The 16,332-nt window shown below is 46.0% G+C and overlaps 1 protein-coding gene across 2 annotated transcripts in view; it reads right to left on the bottom strand.

The window, feature by feature from the left end:
- PCNX3 (pecanex 3) overlaps window positions 1-13,677 on the bottom strand; it is a 682,255-nt gene extending 668,578 nt beyond the window's left edge. The window contains exon 1 of one of the 2 annotated variants that reach the window (XM_085625837.1): window positions 13,285-13,677. In XM_085625837.1, coding sequence (XP_085481963.1) covers window positions 13,285-13,437 — 153 coding nt within the window. In that variant the 5' untranslated portion in view covers window positions 13,438-13,677. The remainder of the gene's footprint in view (window positions 1-13,284) is intronic. The other variant, XM_085625836.1, reaches the window with a different exon arrangement.
- Between the last annotated feature and the right edge of the window lie 2,655 nt (window positions 13,678-16,332).

Raw genomic sequence — 16,332 nt, 5'->3', positions numbered from 1 at the left:
GTTTTACTGAGAATGTCAGACTTCATTCTCACATGACTGAGAAGGATAATGTGAATTTACAGAAAATATGCTCTCAGTTTAGCTTATAGATCACCTTCCAAACCTCTGTGGGAAAAGCATGAGAAAATAGTTTGCTCTCAAACATGATTCAGGATATCACAGCAGAAGGCTTTTTCACATGGTAAAATCACCTTAGAACACACCACAATTCCTAAAATGAGTATGGTACCATCAACAAATGATTTATAATGTAACTAAAGTCTTAAAACCTTCTATTAACTGCAATGCTTTTTAATGAGGTGCTATCATGTATATTGGTCCCAAGATGGCTGCCAACACTTCTTGGATGAAGTGCTGACAGCCAATCAGATCTCACGATGAGATGTGTGGTTAGGCTCCGCCCAGATATATATGTGATTTTACTTTTGATTTTCTCAGGAACTACTGAACGGATTTACACCATTTAAGCAAAAGGCACGAGTCTGAACTGAGGACTACCTCTTTGCCAAATTTGGTGTCATTCCGTTTAGCACTTCGGGCTGTAGCTGCGTCAACAGGTCCTATGGGAAAATGCGTTGGGAAAACGCGTTTTGGGACCCCCCTTTTTTCTCGGCCCCCGCTTGACGAATCACCGTGAAATATTCAGGATAGGAGCGGACCGGAGTTGGCCAAAAGTTTGGATACTTTCGCAAAGATTCATCAATCGGCGCCAATGTTATTCCAAATAGAATGTTGCGGATTTCCTATGGAAAATAGGTCCTAACTATAACTACCTACTGGCGACTGCCAGTAGGTTATATATATCTAGCTATCTATAATTCTAGCTCTCTCTCTCTCTATATCTACCTCTCTCTATATCTATGAATCTATGTCTCTATATCTATCTACCTCTCTTCATCTCTCATATATATAAATTTACCAATATGAGAAATGAAAATAGCAATGGAATTCATAATTTGTTTGGTCAAGAAAAGTCATAGGTACAATTCTTATAAAAGTTTGAAAAATAATTCGAATCTAGTATTTTTCCAATTTCATTCACTTTTTTCAAGCACTGTCACTTTAAAAATGGCTATCTGAATTCCTTACGCTGTCATGTGATCAAGGCAGGCAACTGCCGAAACGCATAATGGCGAGGCTGTTTTGAGCGGTAAATTATCAAAATTGCACATATTTGGGTACACTCTCGTTTGTTGGCGAAAAGAAGCAACAAAGCGAAAGCGAGCAATTGCCATAATACCCGGGTCGATTTCCTCCGGATTAAGTGGACCCCCCTCCCCGAGTGACTGCTCCATGGTAAGGGAATCAAGCATCCGGTGGAACCGTGCATCACTGAGGCTTCAGCAGGACTGGAAACCGGAAGCATTCTATTTGTGCTGGAAAAACGGATACACGGAAGTCCCCTGCTGCTATGCATCGGTACCTGGAGGAGGAACGGCTCAGGCAGAGCACGGCGGTAGCTCAGATGAGTGAGGCGGAGTGAGGTGGCTGCACTGGGACCGAAGACTCATCGACAAGGTACACAATATCGTAGCATTATAGCAGGTGGGGAGGTGTGCTGTCGGGATTATATCAACAGCAGTACTATACAAGGCTGTGACAGATACTGCAACAGTAATCGACTAAACGAGTACAATAATAACCGCCAAACATGTCCGCTGCAGCGCTAAGGGATCACGAATCCGCGGCAGAGGAAATGTTTTCAGAAACCACTCCAGAACAGTTGGATGCTAATGGAAGTGCCAATGAAGAAGCAAGTAGTGGATTGAGGAGCCTGAAAGAAAAATTTCGGGCATTAGAGAAACTTATGCGCCAAGAAATGTCGAAGTGGTGGGAATCAAAATCTTTGCAAAAGTACCGTGACGTGGGAAGGATTCCTAGAGGCTTACGCATAATGACTGCCCCAAGTTATGAAACACCAAACCCCGAGATGACGGTGGAATGGGCACAATGCAATCTGGAATCCTCACGCAAACTTGTGGCTACATTAGTAAATTATGCAGATCGTGACAGACGTGACATCCAGCAGAAAATCGACAATCTGAATGAGGAAATCAAGGCGCATAATGATTCCCAGCAGAAGCAGAAATTCTATGGAGGAAATGACGAGCAGATTAAATAAGGAGGAGGACAAAATCAAACAAAGGAAAGCATACAAATTTAGGAGGGACAAGGAAGACTATGCCAATGGGCAAATTTTCACTTTTGCACGCAAGTTTGACACTTTTAGAATGGCAACAGAAAACAGAAGGACACAAGGGCCAACCAGAGAGCATGGGTCAGTCCCTGGCCGGAGCAACCTCAACTTCAGACCCAAGTTCAGCACTGGAAAGCGAGTCTGAAACGGAGGGTCAAAGAAATTGTGCTACTCAGAATTCCTGCAAACCAACATTGGGAGAGGAATCGGAATATGTCAGACGCAGTCGGAGGGAAACACTGCACCCTAGGAATGTAGCGACAAAAAACGAAGGACCAAAAGAAGGAGAAAGAAGAGAAAAGCAGCAAGAAGGCGCGAGCTCCTAGAGTTAAGCAAGGGGACGGGAACTTGGAAGCACAACTGAATATGACAAGGAAAACTGAGGAAACATCTATTAATGCCAATACCATCATTAATTTATCCAACATCGATTTAAGTGCTGCTGAACAACAATTGCTTTCCCTTGGCCTTTCATATTGTCCAGAGACGGATTTCAACTACACGCAAACAAGAGCCGATTATCTACAGGTTCATTAGGAAACTCAAATTGAAGAAGTATCATCAGTTGCAAATGGCAAATAAAGGAAAAATGGCCAGTACAACTGCAATAAATATTACTAGCATGCCCAATCTGACAGCTGCGGATTTTAATGTGCTGAGGGATTTACAAAACCTGGAGAAGGAAAGCACTGCCACATTAGAAGACGAAACGCATTATGACTATCTCAATGACTCACAGGACAGTGGAATCCTTGATACGGAAACTAGCAGCAAACCTATTACAAATTTTAAGGAAAAATCAAAATTTACCCCTGTAATGCCAAGAGATTCCATAGACATTTTCCATGACCAAATTGTGGCTCAAATCAAAAAGCTTAATATTAATAACAAAAACAAAAGGAAAATTTCAGGTCACGAAAGGAAATATGGACAATTGATGGAGAAACTCAAAAAAGATAAAGATGGTTATTAGGAACTCGGACAAGGGCGGAAACATTGTCCTTTAGCCTCTAAAAGAATACATGATTGAGGCACTGGGGCAATTTAACAACACAGAGTGCTATAGAAAAAGCGCCTTCCAAAAATTCAAAAGCACACAGGATTTCTATGTGACAAAATTATTGGCATGGAAATATTTGGGCATGCTAAGTTCCAATGAATACAAATACCTTAGAAAAGAGCATCCTACCATTCCGAAGATATATTTCATCCCTAAGGTACACAAGGACAGACACAAGCCACCAGGAAGACGGATTATTTCGGCATGTGATGGACCATTTGAAAATATGTCACGTTACATCGACTTTTCTGCAGGAACATGTCCGTGACTTAGATTCCTATGTACAGGACACCAGTGACTTTTTGCGAAAAATTAAAAGCATACAATGGCAAAAAGGATATCGCATGATAGCACCTGATGAATCGTCCCTGTATACCTGTATACGAAATGGAGATGGAATAAGGGCTATTGAGCATTTTTTATCTTGTAGACCGATTCAATATGTTCAACATAACAGAATGATTATTGAACTATTAACGTTTTGTCTGAATAATAATCTGTTCCTTTTTAAGAATCCGGTATATCAGCAGGTATAGGAGGTGGCGATGGGGGCCAGCTTCTCCCCCAGCTACGCATGCTTGTTCATGGGATGGTGGGAGGAACTGGTCCTTAAGAAGCAATATGATCATGTTTGTCAGAAAAACATAATTTGTTGGCTAAGATACATAGATAATTTTTTCATAATATGGCACGGCACAGAAAAATCAATGATATCAATTTAAGGTTCACATCATGCATAAGTGAGGAGTGTGTAACCTTTTTGGATGTACAAATCACTATCAACAATAATGCCATATCCACCACCCTGTACCGAAAAGAGACGGCGGGCAATACGCTACTACATGCATCGAGTGCTCACCCCCATCACCTGATAATCTCAACGGGGAAATGCTGAGAATACGAAGAATTTGCAGTAATGAGACAGAATGTGAAAATAAATAAAAAATGAGAGCAAGGCCAGATTTTTGGAAAGAGGATATAAGAATAAAATAGTTGATAGAGCCATGGCAAAATCTAAACAGTAGCCCAGAGATAAGTTATTAACATACAGAGGTAAGCTGGAGGCAACATCTAGTAATTCTATGTCAGGACCCGGAGGCGAGGATAGGCTTTTCTTTCTTCTATTTATTACATAGCAGCCTTAGAAAAACAACAATGAACAACCAAAAAGACTTTGTTTCCCATGAAGTCTAAAGAGAAAACAACAATGCAATGCGGCAGTCCAATGACCAATCAGGTGCCTCCTGGGACCATAACAACCTCTGCTCTATCCTGGACGTCCTCTTTCTTCGCTGCTAGCAGCCTCCCTCAGCTAAGTGCTCTTACCTTCTGTCGCGTTGCTGGCGGTTGGGGGGGGGGGCCACTGTTGACGTTTACTTGGTGGGAGTTTTGCTCCGCTTGCTTGTTGGCTCTTCTTTATTGCTTGTAGCAGTTGGTGCTGTTTACTTTGGTAGGGGCGTTCGGCTCCGTGTGGCGCATAGGTAGCGCGGTGTCGTTTTGGCCGTTTTGGCCGTGAAATTCCGATCGGAGCCTGAGCTCCGTGTTCGCGGGAGCGTTCGGCCCGCTCCTACGCGTCCGCACAACGAGTTTTCGCTTACCGGCAGGGAGCGCGGCGGTCCGCCGATCGCGAGAGGGCGCGCATCCCCTGGATCTCCTTCCGGCGCGGAGCTGTCTGTGGGGCACGAGCGGAGCTTGCGCAGTTATTTAACGGCCGTTGCCGAGCGCCTCTGCCGGCGTCCCGAGTTAGCTCGTGCCTGTGCCGGTTTGGGGTAGGACTGTCCCGTTATTCACTGCACACCGTGCCCAGGCTTACAGTTAGGCCCGCATTTGAAATAAGGGCGTTGGGTGTGCTTTTGGGAGCCCAGTTGCCTGTGGGGTCCCGCTGTCCTCTGTCTGTGACGGGGGGAGGGGCTTTGATTCAGGCCCCCAGTCTATTACTTGGGGAATCTCCCACGACCCAATTCCCTCTTACCTGGTGGGTGGCCACCATTATTTCTACTTACCTCGTATCCTCAGCCTCATCCTGGTGCGCCATGGAGGAGTTTGATAACTATTACGAGGAGGAGGAATCACAGTTTTTTCCGCTGTCCGATGAGTTCTGCGACGCAGTGGATTCCTCCATTGTGAAGGCGGTCTCCGAGGCGGTGGCTCGATTGGAGAAGAGGTTGGATGACCTAGTTAAGCTCCTTGAACCCCTCCCTGCGAGGGAAGGCACTCCAGGACCGTCTGGTTCCTTACCTTCGAAGTTGAGCCCCGCTCCTCTTCCGGAGATTCCGCGTAAGCGCACCCGTTCCGACAGAGTTGATTCTGGTGCTTTTGAACGACTTCGCCAGGCTTTTTAGGACGCCCAGACCCAGTCCTTGCCGGCAGATCCTGCCCCAGCTGACCTTCCACCTGTTGGTGTCCCTGATCCCATGCCTTCTTCTCCCCTTTCAGAGGATTCCCAGGGCGCGTCAGACGGCGACTCCGACCAGGACAGGTCATGGCGTCCCTCTCCCTCGGGTTCGGTGGAACGCCCCCAGTCTTCAGCATCCCAGGGGGGAATGCCGTCGGATCTTCTGGACCCGGAGGAGCTGTTGCACCCTCGTTCTTCGCAGTGGGTCCCCGGCGATAAAGTGGCCAAGTATGTGGCGGCGCGCCTACGGAAACCTCTCGATCAGGAAGTCCGAGCACGCCTGCGATCCGAGTGCCCGCGCCCCTCCCTTGAGGGGAAGGTGGCGGTAACCCCCGAAATTGATGCCAAGATGACCACTTATCTGACCAAGTTTATCAACGACCCGAAAAAGGGCATCGATAGATCCTGACGCGCCTGCCAGGATAAATTATTGGATATCGCGGGTCCCTTGGTAAAAATATTTGATATGGCTGAGGACGCCAAGGTCTCGGGCGCCCTCATTTCCCCCGACACCTTATCCAGTTGGGCTCAGCGAGCCATTATTTTCTTAGGGAATGCGAATTGCGCAATTTGTACTGAACGGCGCCGGTCGCTTATCAAATTGGACCCCAAACTGGGGGAGTTGGCGACCTCCGAAGCAGGCCCAGTGGCGCAGGGTGGTCTCTGCGGAGATCCTTTTGTTAAAGAACTGGGCAAGTTTGTGTCCACCTTTAATTCGCTGGACAAGGCACAGTCCACGGTCAAACGCATTTTCAATGCACGGGTTTTCGGAGGGGCCAGTCATGGCAGGGGGCGCTCGGCTGGCCAGTTTTCGCAAGCAGCCTCCGGCAGAGGTCAACCATCCCAGAGGGGGCAGTACCAGGACGCCTCTCGCTTCGGGGGTTTCTACCCCACCAGAGGCCGTTCCCGACGCTGAGGACAGCGTAACGGTGGGAGAGGCTCTGGTGGCCCCGCCACTCACGGTGAGTTCTATAATTGTCTCATGTCATCGTTTGGGGGGCAGGTTAGCCCGGTTTCTGGACAATTGCCGGGCTTTGACGTTTGGGTGCTACAGACGGTACAGGGATGTCACATAGAGTTTTTCGGTTCCCCCGTCCAGCTTTCCCCTCCGGCCCCGATAAGGTTCTCGGGGGACCGAGGCCGCCTTGATTCGTCTCGAGCTCCAGGAGCTCTTACGCAAAGGAGCAATTTGCCATTCTCATCCCCAGCCCGGGGCCTTCATAAGCAATATTTTTCTGGTTCAGAAACAGGATGGTGGTCAGCATCCGGTAATCAATCTTCGGGAGTTCAACGAATGGCTTGTTTACCAGCATTTCAAAATGGAGGGGATTCACCTCCTCCGCGATCTGTTGCGCCCCGGCGACTGGATGGTCCGTTTGGACCTCAAAGATGCGGTTCCCATTTTCCCTCCTCACCGTCGGTTCCTACAGTTCAGGTGGGATGGCCAGATTTTCGAGTTCACCTTGTTTCCCTTTGGGCTGTCGTCTGCCCCTTGGTGTTTCACCAAGGTGTTGCACCCGGTGGTGGAGGCGTTGCGGGCGCAAGGTACCAGGATGATCGTTTACCTCGACGATATGCTGTTCCTTCATCAGTGTCCTCAGACCCTTTTGCACCAGCTGCGGTCGGCGGTACTTCTGCTGCAGTCTTTGGGGTTTGTCATAAACCAAGCCAAGTCTGGTCTCCAACCCACTCGGTCCATCACTTTCCTCGGTTTTGTGATCGATCGGTGGCTGCGACGTCAAGTCTGCCTTCCAGGAAGATGACGAAGATTCGTCACGAGATCCGGCAGCTGCTGCGGAAACAGCAGGTTTCGCTTCGCAGTGTTGCCAGAGTGGTCGGACTCCTATCCGCTTCGATTCAGGCCATCTTTCCGGGCCCTCTGCACTTTCGGGCCCTTCAGCGTCTCAAGGCGTTTCACCAGCGCAGGGTTTGAACTATGCTCAGACAGTTCCGCTCTCAGAGGAAGTCAGAGCCGAGCTTCATTGGTGGCTCGCCCACATGGACGCATGGAACGGCCGGGCCATTTTCGGTTCTCGCCCCGATCTGGTGATCGAGTCCGATGCCAGCGGGTCTGGTTGGGGGGCACGCTGTGGCGAGCTTACTGCAGGAGGAGCTCGGTCCGCCGCGGAAGGTTCTCTCCACATCAATTGTTTGGAGCTTATGGGCGGCTCTTTCGCAGTGCGCTGTTGGACGAAGGACAAGGCTCACTCGTGTGTCCTCCTCAAGATGGACAATGTGGCGGCGGTTCGCTACATCAATCGTTTGGGGGGGGGGGGGGGGGGGGGAACGCGTTCCAAAGCCCTGGCAGACTTGGCCAAAGACTTTTGGGAGTACTGCCTGACCAATCAAGTGTCGGTGATTGCGGAGCACTTACCGGGGTCAGCCAATCAGGTGGCCGATTGGCAGTCTCGTCATCTTCGGGATTCCAGCTTGTGGAATCTCTCCGACCGGTGTTCCTCACTCTGCAGAACCATTGGGGTACCTTTTCTGTCGACCTCTTTGCCTCTCGTCTGGATTTTCAGATTCCCCGGTATTTCAGTTGGCGGCCGGATCCGGGAGCGGTAGCCACCGATGCCTTTCTCCAAGATTGGTCGCGGGAACAGGGTTACGCATTCCCTCCCTTTGCTATGATCATGCGACTGACGACGCAGGTCCGTCGACAGGAGGCGGATCTGGTACTGATCACCCCGATTTGGAAAGTGCAAGCCTGGTTTCCGGTTCTGATGGAACTTTCTTGGGCTTCTCCAATCCGTCTACCCCGGCTCCCTCATCTCCTGCTCAATCCGTCGGGCGAGCCTCATCTCCCCCCCCCCCCCAGATAGTGAGCGGCTCTTTGGCCTTGATGGCGTGGCAGATTACCGGTCTCGATGGCAAGTCCCTGGGCTTTCGCGCCACGCTGCAGAACTCCTTTCCAGGGCTTGGGCCGATGGTACCGTCAAGAGGTATCGATCGGCTTGGAACCGATGGATGGGTTGGTGTCTGCAACGGAGTCTGGATCCCGTGGGGGCAGATGTTGTTCACATCCTGAATTTTCTGGCTTCCCTGGCTTCAGAAGGGTTGGCTTATAGAACGATTAATACGTTCCGCTCAGCGATTTCAGCGGGACACTCGGTGGTTGCAGATCATCCGGTGGATGATCATCCTCTGGTGCGGAAGCTTCTTAGGGGCATTCGCCTTTCTCTCCCTCCAGAGCCACGGTATTCTGCCCTCTGGGATGTTAATAAGGTCTTACGTTTTTTGTCCGCATGGCCCAGCAACAAATATCTCTCACGCAAGCAGTTGTCGTTGAAGCTGGCCATGTTGCTGTGCTTAGTGTCTTGCAGAAGGGTTTCCGATGTTCGGGCCCTGGATGTTACAGGGCGATGTTTCACGCCGGAGGGCGTTACCTTTCATGTGTCCCGGCGTACCAAGACCCAGTCTCGAGTTATTTCTTATCCCACTTTCCCAGGCTGTCCACAACTCTGTGTGGTTCGGTGCATCAGAGCTTATGAGTCTATGACCGCAGACGTTCGTCCTCATGGAGAGCGTCAGCTTTTGATTGCTTTACGGAAGCGTTTCCGAGCAGTCTCCTCTCCGACGATCACACGATGGGTTCGTTGGGTGATGGTGGAGGCTGGTATCGACACTAAGGTGTTTGGTGTGCACTCCGCTCGGGGTGCGATGGCTTCAAAAGCTTTCACGCTAGGAGCACGCTTGGAGGACATCATGAATGCGGCAGACTGGTTTTCTGACTCAACCTTCAAGAGGTTTTATTTCAAGCCAGTCCCCCCCATTGCGTCCCTGGTGGTGGATAAGCTTTGAACTAGCCTAATCCTCGCCTCCGGGTCCTGATATAGAATGAAAAATTTCCTAGCTGACGTAACGGAAAGTTTCAATTCTATTAAGGAATCGGAGGCGAGGATTAGCCCACCCTTAGGATTTTCCTTGACCCACCCGGGTTCATCAGGATGCGTCGTCAGACGTAAGTAAAGCGTTTTCCTGGTCAAACTGCTGATGCTGTATATTGTTTGAATTCTGATCTGGAAACCTTTAACTGGCAGGTGTTACGACTTCCTTTTTCTGCCCGCAGGATCAGAGTCGTCGAAGCAGGATTAGGAATGCGGACTGTCGGCCTGGTCGCAGGAAGAAAGAGGACGTCCAGGATAGAGCAGGGGTTGTTATGGTCCCAGGAGGCGACCGATTGGTCATTGGACTGCTGCATTGCATTGTTGTTTTCTCTTTAGACTTCATGGGAAATGAAGTCTTTTTGGTTGTTCATTGTTGTTTTTCTAAGGCTGCTATGTAATAAATAGAAGAAAGAAAAGCCTAATCCTTGCCTCCGAATCCTTAATAGAATTGAAACTTTCCGTTACGTCAGCTAGGAAATGTTTCATTCCTTGGGGATACAGAATGAACCCACACGTCTCATTATTTAATTTTCTAGGCAGGAGAAACAGATCAGGGGGATAGTGAGACGCAGTTGGCCCATTATACTAGATGATCCTACTATTGAGCAATCCCTATTGAGAAAACCAGCTATCACACACAGGAAAACTGCATCTATGGGGAATGTCCTGGTGCGTAATAATCCTGAGGACCAGGAGATGAGTTCATGGCTCACACAGCAAGAAAGTATTTTTTTAAATGCACTAGTTGTAAGGCCTGCAAATTTGGAATTAATAAATCAGAATATTGCACAGCTTATATTAACAGTCCACGGCCTATTACTCTACATTTGACCAGCAAAACCGAATATGTGGTCTATGTTTTAGAGTGTAGCTGCAATTTAAAATACATTGGAAGTACCAAATTGGCGGTGCATAAAATAATCTTACAGCATACAAGGACAATCACTAATAACAACCCAAGCTACCCTGTGGCCAGACCCTTTAAAGAGTTCCATGAAAGTAATCTTGCTCGTTTACGATATTACGTGTTGGATGCTATCACCTTAGAAAAAAGAGGGGGAAACAGGGAAGCTAAATTAAGACGACTGGAAACTCAATTCATATTAGAATTAGATACCAAATATCCAGGGGGTCTTAATACGAGTGAGGACCTGTACACATTTTTATGAAACCCCAACAAACAAGTCTACTATTTCAGAAATTCTGGCGTTTTATGAGCTCTTTAAATTATATTTTCCATCTTGCCTGGGTTTTCGATAAAGGGTAATTTATGTATTTATATTGGTCTTACAGATGATATTTATACAATGATGTTGCTTGTTCGTGCAATCAATCCGCAAAACAGTCTGAAAACCAAGCAATTTTATGGGGTTTTAGTACAAATTGATGATTTTAGCAAATTGAGTTGTGTATTTATTGATATTTATATGTATTTATTTACATATATTTATGTCTATGTTTACAACCATGGGAATCAATTGCATTAACAGTTAACAATCTTCTCCGTATATACTTGCTTTGTTTGCCAATGCCGTGATTTGCACTCAATATCCTTTTTAGCCATGGGTTGCTCAAATAATATGGTAAATGACATTTTGTCAATACAAACTGCCCTGGCTGAGATAGGAAATGTTGGTTTTAATAGTATTCAGCACTAGCACTTTATGTTTAAATAATTTAGCACTTAGTTAGGGTATTTATTTATACATATGGGCACAATCACAAATTGGGTTTGATTAGTCACAAAATGAAAGTGTGAAATGGATTAAACATTGGCATTGATTTAAAGCAGCATTGATGCAAGAAATTTACCAATATGAGAAATGAAAATAGCAATGCAATTCATAATATGTACTGTCAAGAAAAGTCATAGGTACAATTCTTATAAAAGTATGAAAAAACATTAAAGCGAATAATTACATTACCAGTTATGTTTAAAATACTGTGAATCAAGTATTTTTTCCATTTTCATTAACTTTTTTCAAGCACTGTCACTTATATGAGCCTTAAAACCGGGGGGAACCACGTGACAGTATCGCACTACGATCTGGGATGTTGTTGCTGCTCAAGGTTCCACTCCTCGCGGCTCCGTCGATGTAGCCGCGAGGAGTGGAACCTTGAGCAACAACAACGTCCCAGATCGTAGTGCGAAACTGGTACGTGGTTCCCCTCACTGCAAGGCTCATGGGGCATTGTTATAGCCACAAACAAATTGCCAACTAGGAAATACCTTGGGTATTGTATATATGACTAAAGACGAATCGGTCTGGTTTGTCACGTAGTATTATCTACTCATACATATATCATTTTTTTTTTATTTCTCAGCATTGTCTTGTGAGAGCAAAATGGATCAGTAGCTTTGTCCTGAAGAAGAAGCAGCACGCTTCGAATCATGTTGACACACACAGGAGGCATTTCACATTGAAGCAACATACCGCCGACTCACCTGTTTTAATAATATCGGCTCGACGGAATATTAAAATTTTCTAATCCTCAAGAGCTCGGTATTTTTTTAAACTCACTTTCCTATTCACTCCTGACCCTTTTCACTCATTCCTACACCACACATAGTTGTGACATAAGTGCTCCCACGTAGACGTAGGTCGTAGCACGCCCTATCCCGCAGCGGGCGGGAAGACCCCTATGATGAAGTATGCCACCAAGGGCCCTTTTGGTGTGTGCGGGGTATTTAAGAAACACTATGTGCTTCCCACCATTGTAGGTAATGCACATGACTCAAATTGTAGTTTTCCTTTCTTCTCGCAAAACCTCCTTAGGGTGGATCTTATTGTTTATTATAACACAGAGACCTACCTAAAGCTTGAGAAAGAGCAAGGTACCCTAACACCCATACAAGCAATATCTTTGACCATCTGATTCATATCCAACGATGACTGTTGGAGAAGTTCCTCGGTTTAATACCCTACTACATCTCTGTACTAAAAATCACACATGGTACATCATCCCCTAAGCTCATCACCCGTACCAGCCAATGGGGTACCATCCTAAGGGATACCCTGTGACTAAACTGCATTGTTTCAACTACATCTTAACTGATTGAAGGTTCTACCACTGTCAATCACCAAATGAAGCCCAATACCTGAAAAGCTCAAAATAAACACCAAGCAATACCAATAGGTCTGGTTTATAACTTAAAGTGCTTGTTCAGCCACTGGTGAGTTTAGGCACTCATTAACTCTTTACATCAGCACTCTGTCACTCATCCTTGCACTCTTTCATCCACAAATCAAACTACTGATTTATTTTTGCACTCACCCTACCAAATAAAACCGACAAACTCAGCAAGCATATACAAGATAACTTAAAAGAATAAAAGTGGAAAAAACGATGATACTTTTAAGGGTTGTTGGACAAGCTTACACCTAGATTATGCATAGGATAACAGGATATTACAGTTAATAAAATATTGCCACCAACTTTAAAATAATCTTTAATTTCTGATGAGAATACAGATTATTAAAAAAAATTGAATTATTATTTCAATAGTCTAAACGAGGCCAACAACTAGATAAAACAAGAGCGAGTAGTAAATTAAATAAACACACAGAAGAACACACAGGACAAGAGAGTGTAGGCTGGAATGTGACAGCATAGAGTAAGTAGATCTTAGAATCGGTGTCTGTTGATATTGTAAAAAAACAATTTACTTGGGTCACATCACAACACACAAATTAAAGAAACACATCTAGGAAGGTACAGCCGGCGAGGCCCAAAAGATACTTACCATGTAGAGCAAGAAGGGAAACGTCAACAAGAATATCCAAGTATAGAGGTGGAAGCAGTTGGAGAAGGTGCTCTGGTGAGGGTCGAAGAACCATCCGCCTGTCAGGGAGGCCCACACTCCCTGGCGCAGGATCTGCAGGACCTGAGAGCCCATAACTCTCCGTCCACCAACCCAATCCACGTTGGAACCAGATCTCAATCCCCGGGGATCCGCCACTTATGCCAGTCATTCCTCACGCTTTAGAAAGTGCCCAACTAAGGAGACCACCCATCCACCACTTGCAAGGACCGTCCGTAAATTCGCCCAAACGTCCGTTTCCCATTATTGATCTTTTTACGGACGACATTTGCCCGTAATTTCACTACTTCCGGGTCGCATGACAACCAATCCTATAGCTGAACATATTCTGTACACATTCCCTAAATCGTCAGGGAGTGGAAGAGATCGCAATGTGCAATGTGACCTAGGATTGGAGCGTTGATTGTACCACAACCAGTCCTAGAGCGCTGCACTAGAATCCTAAGTGTTCATTGGCTGTGATACGTGCACGTGCCTCTGTGGTGTATAAACACTGTTCAAAGCTGACAAACGCCGGTCAGCTGGAACTTCCCGGTTTGGAGCGTGTAGGACGTATTGAAGGGTGACCGAAGGTGCAATCAGTTGCGGGTCTGTCAGGAAACATTGATCCGAGCAGACACTTGGTTACTGCCGCCCACGTTAATGGAGTGAAGGGGTGATACTAGGCGTGGTCCACTTTTCTGTGGCTAACGCCCAAATGGACATGTTTTGAAACACTGCCTGTGGCTGGAAGGTGTATGGTTGTCAGGGGCGTAGCTTCGGGGGTGTTACACCCCCTAATAAATATATATTTTGGTAAATCATTTGGTAGAGAGGCTTTCAGTCGGGTATTGTGAGGTGTATATCGGGTTTCACCCGGACTTTTTTCATACACAAAGACAAAAATCCCACGCACATTGCCTCCTCTATATTTTGAAAGTCTTCAAAAAGTTGGTTATTTAAACAATTATTGTGTTATTTTCACTTATTTAGTACCCCGATCCTTCCGCGTACCTCTCCCTTTTCACTGCCCCTTAAGCCCTTCTTGTGCGCCCTGCTTGTTGTCTAATGTATTTTAACATTATATGCCATCATGATTGTTGGGAAATCTGCAACTCACCCCACCCATCTTACTGACCATGCTACACCTCTGATGGTTGTGGTGTATTTATTTATTGATGCGTTTTTATTTAGCACGAACATTACTCAAATGTGCCAAAGCGCTTTACATTCAACATATCTTGTTACATGGCTAGTTACAGAGGATTCAAGAATGACCAAATATAGTTAAATAAGCTCTAGAATGACAAAATAGCAAGTCGTTACAGAAAAAGGAAACAAGTTGTATAATGGGTATATACAGCAGTAAACATGGTTGTAAGAGACTGATGAAGTGGTGGTAGTGTTCTGGGCAAATAGATGAATATGTTCTCAAAGGGGAGGGTTAGCTCTAATGTTTTAGCTAAAATATTTTTGAATGAAGGAGGAGGACTTTCAGTTCTGTTTAGGTGAGAGAACATGTTCTCAATGACAGGGAGTAGCTGCAATGTCTTAGCTAAAATATCGTTGAAGGAGGAGGGTTTTGAAAGTCGCCTGCAAGGGGGTGGTGGGTAGGTTTGGCTTTAGTGAGATACAAATGTTAGTTGCGGTCCCCAAGAAGGATTGTGCCAGGAGGCATTCTTTTAGAAAGGTTCGGGTTGGGGGGAGGGGGGGTGTTCTTGCAATAATGCTTCTGTGTTTCATAATTCTCTAGGACCTCCTTGAAACTTGATGTTCTCCAGGTAATGTTGAGTGGATGTGTGTATGGCCTTGTGGGTGATGCAAACAGTCTTGTATACAGCCCTGGCTTAAATGGGGAACCAGCGGACAGAGACCAGCATAGGTGTGATGTGGTCATTCCTTTCGGTGCTGTAGACTTAGAAAAAGCATGCTGCCAAATGTAGAATCGATTTCAGGGGTATGGATTGGTTTTCGGGAGACCAGTCAATAGAGAGTTACAATAGTTGTTTCGGTAGAGCACTAATGTGTGAGGACTACATTTCAGATCTTGCTCTGGAATGTAGAGTCGGATTCCCAGACAAGGCACCCCTCTTGGGTTTTGTTCGCGCTATACAAAACTTTATAATTAAATGCAATAAAAAGATAGTGCACATTTCCTGCCATGGTGATGTTTTGAGACTGCAAGTTGAGCTATTTGCCTTGGATAACTCCTAGAGATTTGTGACTGTCAACAATGGTGATTTGTGACTGTCAACAATGGTGGGGTTACTGTTGAGGATGTTGACTGTGCCCATCCAGGATTGTAACATAACTGTTGATATCAAAGGGGTAATGAGGAGGAATTCAGTTTTGGAACAGTTCAGTTTTAGATGATGTCATCCTGTTTTTAACAGAGTTTAGGGTGATGGGGAGGTGCAAAATGTTGTTTGGCGAGGAGACCTTTGGTTATAGTTATGTGTCATCAGCATATTGATGATAGAAAATCCCTGCTTTCTTAAGGAGGACTCGAAGTGGCTTGATGTTCAGGATGAACACGGTCGGGGCAAGGATAGACCATTGACGAACCTCTTGCTCAACCACCATGCAGTGTGTTCAGCGACAGTCATCAATTTGTGTCCTCTACAATCTGCTTATGAGGAATGATTTGCATCACTTAAGGACCACACCATCAATGGATATTTGATTTTGAGCGTGTCTAGGAACGTGTGTGGTAGCTAACAGTGTCAAAGACTGACAATAGGTTGGGAAGAATCAGGAGGCAGGAATTGCCTGGATCTAGGATTCAAAGTGCATCATCAACAACCTGCAGTAAAGTTATTTCTGTGCTGTAGCCCTGATTGAAACCTGATTAGTAATCATCTAGGGTATTTTATCTTTGAAGTGTAGAGCGAGTTGCCCCTGTACAAACCTTTCAAAGATTTTTTGCGAGGAATGGCAGGTTGAAGATTGGGCGGTAGTTGTTGAGGTCTTTAGTATCTGCAGAGGTTTTTT

Source organism: Triturus cristatus, chromosome 9 (assembly GCF_964204655.1).
Source record: "Triturus cristatus chromosome 9, aTriCri1.1, whole genome shotgun sequence".
Taxonomy (NCBI): domain Eukaryota; kingdom Metazoa; phylum Chordata; class Amphibia; order Caudata; family Salamandridae; genus Triturus; species Triturus cristatus.
This window is presented reverse-complemented; position numbering and strand designations above follow the sequence as displayed.